General features: G+C 33.8%; 1 protein-coding gene across 2 annotated transcripts in view; it reads right to left on the bottom strand.

Moving 5' to 3' along the window:
• The window catches only part of GRM7 (glutamate metabotropic receptor 7), a 466,740-nt gene that overhangs the window by 118,135 nt on the left and 336,296 nt on the right, over positions 1 to 12,309 (bottom strand). For both annotated transcript variants that reach the window (XM_087708909.1, XM_087708910.1), the window contains exons 6-7: positions 9,329 to 9,529; positions 3,027 to 3,166 (exon numbers count right to left, since the gene is read on the bottom strand). In XM_087708909.1, the coding sequence (XP_087565035.1) occupies positions 3,027 to 3,166; positions 9,329 to 9,529 (341 nt within the window). The remainder of the gene's footprint in view (positions 1 to 3,026; positions 3,167 to 9,328; positions 9,530 to 12,309) is intronic.

The following is a 12,309-nucleotide window of genomic DNA, read 5'->3' as shown; positions in this document are numbered from 1 at the left end:
AGATATTTGTATGACTTTATGAAGAATTTATACACAGTTACATTATTTTTTACTTTTCTGTTTTTATGTTCTTTATTATTTTTGTTATTTATTAATACTTTTTATTGTGTGAAACTGTGGAGGAGGTGTTAATGTTCTCTAAAATGTTTATCATTTCTCTTTTCATCACATTCTAGGAAAACAAAGCAATTTCATTTTGCTTGGAATTTCCCCCTTACATCTTAAAAGACGTGACCCAACAAAAGGGTGAACGACAAAACCGCGCACGACTAAACCGCATCGCTAAAACCACGACGTCATCAACACACCGACAACAGCGTGGCGACAACAGCACGGAGACAGAAGGGCGATTTCAGTTGACAGAGGGGCGATTTAAGTTAAGGTAAGGGTTAGGTTTAGGTTTAGGGTTAGGTTTAGGGTTAGGGTTAGGGTTAGGGTTAGGGTTAGGGTTAGGTTTAGGGTTAGGTTTAGTTTTACAGTGCACTTCTGTCATCGCGCTGTTGTCAGCACGATTCATCGGAGCGCTTTAGAACACGCGGTTTTGTCACCGCGGTTTAGTCGGGCGCAGTTTTGTCATTCGCCCTTTTGTCGGTGAACCCTTAAAAGATACACATCCCTCACTCACACACAAACACACCCTTGAACTAGTTTTAATGAAATGAATTATAAGCATACAGATTAGATTTAATCAAGGTTGATTCATAAAGGCCTCCTTTTGCTGGAACGATCAGCAGCAGCCATCTAGTACTGCTAGCAACAGCTTTTCAGAAGTGTTTTTGAATAAGGGTATGAAATGCTCGGGAAAAAAGTCTATCAGTGTTCATGTAGTTGTGATAAGGGAAATTGCAGTAAACAGTGAAAAGTTGATTACATTATTAGTATTATCGCAAAGGGGAAGCTAAATATGATCGTTTTTGTATTTTGGAATAGTGCTGCAATATGACTTTTGAAAATGTATTTATTCTTGTAAAACATATTTCTAATGCAACTTCTAACTATAGCACAAGCTATAATTTTTCTTCCATTATTTTATATTAGGAATCAGCAGTTTCTCATCCCTCTCCTCCCCCCCCCCCTGGTTTCTCTTCTGAGATGATTTCTTTTCTTCCTGAAGTCTAGGCTAACTACAATAATTATTAGCATTTATTCTAGACGACAGAGGGAAGATTCAGGTCATTAAATTCCATGAAGCTGTGGAATTTATCTAAAGAGGAAATCTGTGGCAGTATGTCGAATATACAACAGAGAATAAGAGCCTAAGGAGTATTCAGATGAAATGGTGGTTTTTAATAACCAGCAAACAACAACAGCAAATCATGATATGTCATTAAACTGGGTTTTAACATAACATCACTACCTCCAGGTTACTCATTTGGCGTATGCAATTCATATTATCATATAACAAGTCACGGTATAAGAGAGATGATTGTACTTGGGTATTCATATTTCTCTATCATACTTTATGGAAAGCATTTAAACTAATATTTAAGCCAATCATAAACTTGTGTGTCCAAGGTTTGATTGACATTGACTTTTTTTCATTCTTTAAAAAAAATCCTAGTTAGGATATGACTAAAAACTTGCCTTCCTTTAAAAAAAATCAATTCTCATACAATCCACAATTAGAGATTATTCCATCAGTGTAATCAGCTCAAAGTGGATTAGATTGGAATATAAATATAGAAGAGGAAGTTAAAATATGCCTAAAATATATTTTCTTGGTTTTATTAATGATTTTTCAATTAGTTTTTCATTTGTTTTGGCCCTAGGCCATAGGTCTACGTCATAACAAAGAATATTCAAAAAGACATTAAAAAACCCAAGGGATTAAGACTAAAATGAACATAAAGCTGAGTAACAAAATTTATAAGGTAATATATATTTTCTCAAAAATTTCTGATGGTGTTTAGCAGCTGCCACGATAAGAGGAACTACTTTCACTTAGCTTCTTGTATTGAAGCTGTGTATTTAGTACATATTTTGAATCCTCATAAATAATAATTAAATTATTTGTGGGGGGATACCTGAAATCCTCAAAAACAGGACAGCCCTTTTAAAAATTTGAGAGAAAGTGATGTCCTATGGATTGCATCCAAGAGTATGTTTATGTTAGGAAATCCTCTCATGCAAGAAACATCAATAAGATGATTTTTTTTAAAAAGGTTCAGAGTCTGCAGTAGGAAAATAGAGGGTATTTCCATTTTCTGAACTACTGTTTGATCAAAACTGTAAATCAATGCAAAATTAGGTATATAGAGACTCTTTTAAAGTCAGGATAAAAAAGTTAGTAATAAAATGACTAATTGAAATCTCTTTCATGTCAGTGTGTCTGCATTGACTCTGAAACTCGCATAATGTCTGTGCATTATCCAACATATTAGTATATTATAGTAAATGAAACAGAACCTTTAAAACATAGAGTTGCTTCATTTCTTGTCCATTCTTGGACTTTATCACTTGACTCAACATAGTTTCATACATTTAGCATATTATCTCTAGGATAAGATAATATTGAGGAAACTATGGCAATTGAGACGTCTATGTTAACAGAAGATACCCTAGTATGATTTATGTTGACTGCTTATTTGGTATCCATGACTATCACTAAGTGTTGTATCTAATGTTATATGATAAATATATTTTTAAAATGACTATGATAACGATCTATCACTATTGTTGTATGTACACTGAGAGCTTATGAACCATAGACAAATTCCTTGTGTCTAATCATACTTGGCTAATAAAGAATTCTATTCTATAAATAATTCTATGGATAAACTTATACTATTTAAATCTACTTTCTGGAACCAGTTTGGATTCTTCTCGATCCCAAAATCGCAACACTTCACAAGACATTTAGATATTTAGAATCATCATAGGTTCAAAGCATATAATGGGAACATCATCTCATTATCCAAAGAGAAACTTATATAAAATAATAGAGACATATTCAGCATGTGTTTGGCAAAAAAATAGCATACTTCTTACTGCAATATCCATGAAAGAAGAAAATAAAGGGGACATACATTGAGCTGTAGATCATCTGTCCATTGGCCTATCAGATGGTAGCCTGGTGTGGAGGTATTTGTAGTTTGATATTGAAAGATGTCATAACGTCCTGGTGCATCACCATTCTTATTAAACATCACTGGAGTGCCAGCACTACCTAAGAAAGGATGTGAAACAAAAGAAAAGAGAAACCAGGCAAAAAAAAATTAAAATAAAAAACCTTGCTTTGTTTTATTAGTATGAGCATGACTGGCAAGCATTAATTTCCTCATTTGTTTCAATTTCAAGCTATCCAATAACAAAATTCTCTTGACAATAGATAAGAGAAATTAAACATAAAAGACTACATGAAACAATAATGAAAAAAGGATATTAAAAGAACATATTTAAGAAAAGAATAATAAAAATGGAAGACATAAATTTAAACCGGTACAAAATGATATCAACATAAACCAATCCAAATATTGGAAAAATGATCAGTCATGCCAGTTTAAAGTTTTTGAAAGCCTAAATTAAACTTTTCAAGCAATTCTTATCAGAAGTATTATATGGCCACTTTTAAAATACTCTTCACCTATATCCCTTTTTGATTAATAACCGTGAGCCATGTAGTTTTTGCTGAATAAGAAATTAAAAAATAGCAGTTTCTATTTTAAGTAGGGCAGGTTATATGACATTTCTCCATTCTATTACAGAAAAGGATTTTTTTAAAGTAAAAACCAGAACTTCAGAACATAATTTTTGGAGTTTTCTAGTTAAAAAAAAAAATTTGCTTCACAGAGATATAGCCAGCAGAAGATAGCCTTGGTGTGACAAATCTTGACCAGTATCCAGAAATAGCTTAATTTTCCAAAATCTGTTTTCATTCTATCAACCTCCACACTTATGGGACAAAAAACAACAACAACCCACACAGGAAATAATTCATGTGCTTGGCTTATTTTAAGCTCACAAATTTATTATTTTGGCAGACAGTTTCTGAAACATTGCTAATTATTCATAGATACTGTTGGAATATAATAATTTGATTAAGAAGTATAATTATAACAATAGAAAGTAGTACAAATTTAAAAAGTATAAAAAGGGAAAGGTGCAGAATATAAAGAAAAGGATAAAGAAAGAAAGAAAATAAGAATATAGTAAAGAAATAGAAAGAAATATATAAAGAAATTACATATTCATCGCAAGTATAAACAATTTTAGTAACGTATAAGTTTCTCTTAAAATGCAACAAATTATCTCCTTGTACCATACCTCAACTCTTATCTATAATCAAATACTTGAAACCTTGCTATTTCCCTTCTGTTGTCAGAAAAAAATAATCTATTAAATTTAACCGATATAACAACATATCTATTTTAGCCTTGATCAAATTTTATGTTGCTCCCTTTACTCCTAACAATACTGATCCTTAGTTCCTTCAAGTATTATCATTGAACATGTTTTCTTTTCATTTTTTTTATTTGTTCCATCTCACAATATTCATCAAAACTTTAACAAACCTCTTTTGGAAATCTAGTATGGGAAAATTATCCAAGTCATCTTCTTAGTATGTTGTTTGTATATATTTTTAAAGTTATTAAGGAATCAACCAAGTTCTTTTGTATGTCCAGTTTCACATCTTTTTCTATGTCATTCTTGCAGTAAATTATTTTTAAATCCACTTTCAAATCATTCCTAATTTTGTCAAATGTTCATTTTTCATAAAATCTTTCAGCCCTGGTCTATTTATAGAGGCAGACACTATTAAAATTAACTTCTGGGTGCATTCTTCAAAAATATTCTTCAATCCAATATTAAAATATTCTTCAATCCAATATTAAATATCCAATATTAAAGCATTTTTTAATTCTGTAATTATAAATTGACCTTGAGTGTTCTTCTCCTGAAATTTTTAGTTCCTTTTAGCTCCTTTTAGCATCCAATGTTTAGTCTTACCTTATGTTTTTTTATTTTAAAAAATAAAAGCTAAAGCATTTCCCACAGGAAGTCATCTTTATAATTAATTCCAAAATCTTATTTCAAATTTATGTGGAACATTAGTTATTTGTAATATTTTAATATCAAAATTTTAATCATTCATTTTCTGTTTATTCCAAATTACTCACCTGGTGCTGTAAAACCTGTCAATCTAAATGTTCCTAATAAATGAAAAACATTTAACAAACAATTTCAGAAATTCATTAGAAAGGAAGTATGCAAACGTATTGTCTGTTCAGAGGTGTCACCCGCAGTCTGAGCAAGATTGCTATTCCCTCATTTCTGAGAGCTTTAAATCTTACAGAGACCTTTGTTTTTCAGTCACCTCACAAGGAGCAGCTGTCTGGAGCACTTATGAGCAATCTCAAATCCTCTTCTTGTCTAGAGAAGGAATTAGCATTCCACAATGGGCTTCAGCTCCACTTTTTGAGGAGCCATCTTCAGTTCCCTTATCAGCTGAGCCAAGGAAATAATTAAGTGTTATGTCAAAGCACCTGGTATGCCCAAATATGGGAGGGAGCATACTGCTTCTGTGTGTGTTTGTGTGTGTGTGTGTGTGTGTGTGTGTGTATGTGTGTAATAAATTAAAGACTGATAAAAGACTGTAAAGGCAGTAGTAATGCCATTTTATAAAAGGAAAAAGCTGACTCCTGCCATTATAAATAAATGACTGCATCCTGAAGAGCCGAGGTGGCACAGTGGTTAAATGCAGCACTGCAGGCTACTTCAGCTGACTGCAGTTCAGCAATTCGGCTGTTCAAATTTCACCGTCTCAGAGTTGACTCAGCCTTCCATCCTTACGAGGTGGGTAAAATGAGGACCCGGATTGTTGGGGGCAATATGCTGACTCTGTAAACTGCTTAGAGAGGGCTGAAATCCTTATGAAGCGGTATATAAGTCTAACTGCTATTGCTATTGCTGTAGCAAAATTTATGCAAATGAAGACATAATATGTTATTTATAAGAAGACCAATGTTTAGATAATATCATATTCCCATTTATATAAACATTGTGGTTAACAAAAACAATGACACATTTTTAACAGAATATGAAAGGAAGGAAGGAAGAAAGAAAAGATTGCACAGGAGATAGATGTTCATGCTGAGAGAGCAGGAACTGTTGTCGTAAGCTAAGACATCCTATTCTATTGTTAGAGCTTGACTAAATCTTTAAAGTAAAATTCTATCAGAAGAAAGCCAGAGGAGTAGTCCATCACAACAGTCACTCAATGTTACTTGACAAACTTGGATTGAATAAATATACGTTATATGACCTCCACTGATCATCTAGTGTGTTATATTCCTGACTTGGGTACAAATTGTGTGAAAAGAAGGTGTCAGGTCATTCCAATAATAGAAACACAAATAAAAGCTTTTGAAATTCATACTAAAAGTGACTTCTAGAACTGTTTGATCTTAATATACTTCTAGAAGTTAATAAATTATGTTACACTAAATAAATTCAAAAAGCCAGCAATTGTCGCCTTAATTTCTCCCTTTTACATAATTAACAAATGTTGACATTAAAAACTTGCTTCCTTATGGTTGTCATCAAGTGTAGAAATATTGTCTCATCCATATAATCTCCTGACCCTGAAGTCAAGATGACGATTAACAATTTGTGTCTTCATAGGAAAGACACCATCAATCATTATCACAATCATCATCTTCATCATCATCTCTTAACAGAAATGTTAAGAACCTCGAAAGTATAGTGCAAAAATATATTCAAACAGCAATTAGCATGTATTGGGGGGGGGAAGGAAGGAGGAGAAAGGAGGAGCTATCAAAATGCTTTTTTAAAATAATGTTTTGTTATTGTTGTTTCTTCTGCTTTTTAAATAGTTGTTTCCATTTTATAACTGTCATTTGTATGTTTACATATACTTTTTCTTTGTTTTCTTTGATTTTTTTTGCAAACATTACGTAAATAATAGAAAAAAGTGTTAAAATTCCAAAAAATTATATAGCAATAGTACTCAGATGAATTTTTATATAATTGCATTGTTTAATTCTTTATAGATTCATATATACTGCTGCACATCCCTCTCTAAGCAGTTTATAGAGTCAGCATATTGCCCCCAATAATCAGGGTCCTCATTTTACCAACCTTGGAAGGATGGAAGGCTGAGTTATCCTTAAACTGGTGAGAATCGAACCCGTGTTAGTCAGCAGAATTAGCTTGCAATACTACATTCCAACCACAGCGCCACCATGGCACCTTAATATATTTTAGATTACATCATTTTCATTAAGAAATATTTTTTTCAGAAATGACTACATTGAAATTCAATAAGAAATAACATTTCAGAAATGACTTCATTTAATTTATGTAGAATAAATGTTGAGATTGCTGGGATGAAGTGGAATTGATACTTCATTTAAATACATGATTTTATAGCACCCAATAATTGTTCCATTTGGGAAAGAAGTTACTGCATACATTAACTTAATTTTGAGATTCAGTATTTTTAGATGTTTGTAGTCTTTTGAAGTGTATTTCTATCACATAGGAATTGACTTCTGAATAAGAGAGAAGATTTCCTATACCTTCCTTACAAGTAATTGATGTATTGTTCATCACTAGAAAGACAAATATACTGCTCCAACTATTCAATGGTCTGCAGAATTCATCAGCATGCATAGATATTTATGAATGACTATAATGAATTATAACTTCCATTTATTGAAATATTTAGTGTACAATTTTACATACATAGGTTTTTCTGTGCATATAAGCTCTATATGTTTGGGATTTTTTTTTCTCCCCTCCCCTCTTTTATAATTACAGAGCTGAGGTGGCACAGTGGTTAGAGTGGTTAGAGTGCAGTACTGCAGGCTACTTCAGCTGATTGCTAGCTGCAGTTCAGCAGTTCAGCAGTTCAAATCTCACCGGCTCAAGGTTGACTCAGCCTTCCATCCTTCCAAGGTGGGTAAAATGAGGAGCCAGATTGTTGGGGGCAATATGCTGACTCTGTAAATTGCTTAGAGAGGGCTGTAAAATCACTATGAAGGGGTATATGTCTAAGTAATATTGCTATTGCTACATGCCTATTTCTGCTTTGGCTGGCAGAAAGAATGGAACATTTCTGGCAATCAATTTCTTTCATTTTTTGATCTCAAGTACAAATAATGACTCATGCAAGCTAATCCACTAGAGTGCTAATCCTGCCATTTCCCATCACCTATCTTCCAACCTTTTTTTCTTAACATTGATGATCATTCATCCTTTTTTCTTGCTCCAACCTTCCCTTATCAAAACCAAGAAATCAATTCCACACAAAGGTTAAGCAATTTATTCATTATTCATATTAGCTATAGTAATAGAATCCTGCAAGTCTCCCACAATGCTTTATTCCCACAATCCTCAGTAGCTACTCATATGATTTAGGCCAGTGTCTGTCTCTTGTGTATATTATTATTATTATTTAATGGATTTATAGGCTGCCCAATCCCAGAGGACTCTTCTTCTTCTTCTTCTTTTGGACTTAAATCACATATTTCCCTTTGCTGCCCTGCCAAAGGATCTGGTTTATTCCTGCAAGTCCTTATCCTTACTCTTGGCAAAAGACTAACTACATCAGTTTTATACATATAGGACTGTAAATGTATATATTATGACAATAAAAATACCACAACAGTAAAGATGAACAACAAACAACATGGTTTTGAAAGTACAATAATTATCAATGGGTTGTACATAATAATATTCATTCACAAATCCAATAAAATAGCGTTGAATCCCATTTATTTTGGTTAAAACTGAGGATATATAATATAATTAATAATAGAAGCGTGGTATAGAATGAAGTGGAGTGGGAAGTGGAGTGGAGTGGAACGGAACGGAACAGAACAGAACAGAACAGAACAGAACAATAGAATAAATATAAATAATTTTTATCCCACCTTACTTAATTCTCCTTCCTCAACCTAATTTCCCCACAACAAGTATCCTGTGAGATGGAATGGGCTGAGAGAGATTGACCAGTCCAAAGTCATCCAGCCCACTTTCACACCTAAAGTGGAACAAGAACTCACAGCATTCTGGTTTCTGGCACAGTGCCTTAATCACTAGACAAAACTGGATACATAGCCAATATATTTCCTATTGCATTTTTAATTAGCCATATGATGATAGGAAAGTTGTTAGACAAAAATAAATTCCATAAAGTTACAAAATAGTTCATTCCCATGGTAAACCTGAGCAAAATAACTCTTCAGCAAGCAACACATTTTGCACTATATCCCATCATTATTATTAGATTAATAAAGTATTGCTTAACCAGTTATTTAGGATTATTAAGGTGAAATAAGATGGCAATATAAGAACACAGACTCACCATTGAAGTTAACATTGCGTATATATCTCAGTAGCTTCTTGCCTCCTGCATGTTCCATCTCTGGGCAGATCCCAGAATAATCACTGCACAGATCCTTGTTCATCTGATGGAGGGCATGAGCCATGGCATAAACAGCATCAATCACAAACTGCACTCTACCTTCCTGTTCATAGTGGGAATCCTTTCCGATCCTTTCCTGTCCTACACATTTAAGGATACAGACACAGAAATAGGGGAGATTTTGATGAACATCATATAAAAGCATTACGTCTATATCCAAAATAATGGATTTGAATGAGAAGAAATAGTAGTTATTTGAAAAGGACAGCCTTTAAAAAATTCTAAGATGAAATCCATAATGAGATTTCTCTCTCTCTCTCTCTCATATAGTACAAACCATGGGCAGCATATTGATTTAATTAATAAATAAAAATAAACAAAGGAATCCATCTGCCCTAGAGCTATAAGTTACATGAAGTTAATATATATGAAGAGCTTATGAACATTTGAGTCTGATATTCAAAAACTGAATTTAGTTTTTCTAATCTAAAGGTAAAAATCCATAATAACATCCAAACTGATAATTCTTTGTGGGATCATTGTTAAAGAAATAAAATAAAATAAAATAAAATGCATACCTCCTCCTTGTTCAAACTTTGCTTTTCTCAACATACTGCTTAGTTTTACTTTAATAGAATGTTTAAATTTAAGATATTTATTTATCATTTTAATGTTTTATACTGTATTTTATTCATTGTCTGCAAGCTGCTTAGAGTTGCCTTTGGCAAGATGGGTAGATGGACAGATGGTCGGACGGATGGATGGATGGATTGATAGATAGACAGAAAAAAGGAAAAAAGACAGACAACAGAAAATAACATCATAAGAGAAAATATTTGTCTGAAAAGAAATATTCCTTTTCATCCATTTATTTAATTAGCAAAGTACCCATTATTCCAAAATCAACTTTGCATGCTCTTCAGTCAAAGACACTAAATGAAGATCTTGCCAAAATGCAAAATGATTTCTGTGTCTATGTGTTTTCTTTCTTAATTAAGAAGAAATAACATAGCTTTGAGATATACAGAATGCCAATGAAATATTCATTTGCAAGGCAGTCCATATTTCTCCATTTTTTTCAGAGAAAATTGTAACAATCATTTCTTGGATACCACAAGTGCTGGTTCTAAAACTAATTTTATATATATATAAATATATACACATACATACATACACATACATACATACATACATACATACATACATACATACATACATACATACATACATATATATATATATATATATATATATATATATATATATATATATATTCTCTGCTTTGGTAGACCATTCACACTGAACTTTCCTCCCCCCCCCCCCCCCCCGCATTTCTAAATAGAGAATCTCATGAGGAAAATCAACACCATTTGTTATGGCGAAATAATTTGCAGAAGATCAGAATCAGGATCCCTCTGTGACCAGAAATATTCACTTCATCAACTTTTCTTTACAAAAAGTCACCCATTCTCCATTCATCTATAAAATATGCAATCCATCGTAGTGAACAATGAACTAAATATAGTACATGTTCTCCAAAATCACTGCTGCATGGTTAATAATTAAATCACATTCTAACAGAATAATAAACTTGGGGGGGGGAGGGGACAAAATATATTATACTCTTAAACCGTTTGGGGGAGCTTCTTTTTCTAAAATACATGTTCTATGCATTCAAACATTTTTCAAACGGACTGAATACAGAACCAACTCTGACCCCACAATTGGGATGATAGAATGGCTATTCTTGTTTGTAAGACTTTGCCAGACTATTCTTGTTTGCAAGTCTTTCAGTTACCATCTGAGATGTCACTTTAGAGAAAACTATACTCGATCTGTGAGTGTTGTGGCCCGCCAGCAGCCAGTGGAGCTGGCAGCAGATTTGGACAGTGAGGAGGTTGGGGAGGAACATGGGCCACTCTTGGAGTCTGCGGAAGGCTCTGATGAGGGTTCTGTGTTGGAGGCAGAGAGGGGGCAGAGCTTTTTGCTAGTTATCAGCTGCCTTCAGAGTCAGATATCAGTGAAGCAGACAAACAGCTGGAGCCTGTTCCCAGTGTGTGCATGCACAGAGTTGCCAGATGAAGGGAACAACTAAAGGACAGGGGTCAACTTGGCAGTAAGGCCACAGGTGGACGATGAATGGCCCCTCCCAGAGGAAATAAAGGAGGAGCGAAAGGGGAGTGGAGTTTGCAGGAGACAATTAGTTCGCTTAATTGGTTCATGATTCTCCGAGACTCCTTTTTTAAGTTTTGCAGATATCGGCCTGGCAGCTCTCTATGCTAGATAAGGTCTGTGACTGTAAATCCTCCCTTGAAAAACTTTGCTGGATGTGAATGAGCAAAATTCACAGTAAATTAATAAAAGGTTTTTTTTGTTGGAACCAGGAGTTTGCTTCATGCTCTTGGGAAGCCTAGGTCAGAACAGTGAGGCTGCACTTAAGAGATCAGATAACAATGTAGTTTGCAGCAGACATTCTGTCAAACGATTCAACACTATTGCAGAAATGGCAGTGGAACTCTTCAGAGCTGTGGTGCTAGAGAATTTCAATGTAACTTCCCTAAGGCACAGAGTCTGAAACAGCTTGTGAATTCATGTCTACCATGATGACCATGGACTGGTTGATGACCCAGATGATCAAAAGTTTGGTATACATTGAAAGTCCCAAATAAGATATAGTTTCTGATTCAGGTCGTTTCAGTATGATTTGGTTTTTTTTAGTCATTAGAATCTTTGTCATGTTAACATCAGCTATTTTTCTGATTCACATGGAGCTCTTCCATGAGCTCTTCCTCATTGAATGATGCCCAACAAGTGCTTTGAAGGTTTGAAAGAATGCCATAATAGCAATAGCACACAGACCTATATATCACTTCACAGTGCTTCTACATCCCTCTCTAAGCGGTTTACAGGGTCAGCATATT

The sequence above is a fragment of the Thamnophis sirtalis genome, unplaced genomic scaffold (assembly GCF_051295495.1).
Source record: "Thamnophis sirtalis isolate CommonGarterSnake01/CBP01778 unplaced genomic scaffold, rThaSir2_p1.2 scaffold_3, whole genome shotgun sequence".
NCBI classification, from domain to species: domain Eukaryota; kingdom Metazoa; phylum Chordata; class Lepidosauria; order Squamata; family Natricidae; genus Thamnophis; species Thamnophis sirtalis.
The sequence above is the reverse complement of the archived record's forward strand: the minus strand, read 5'-3'. Positions and strand labels throughout refer to the sequence as shown.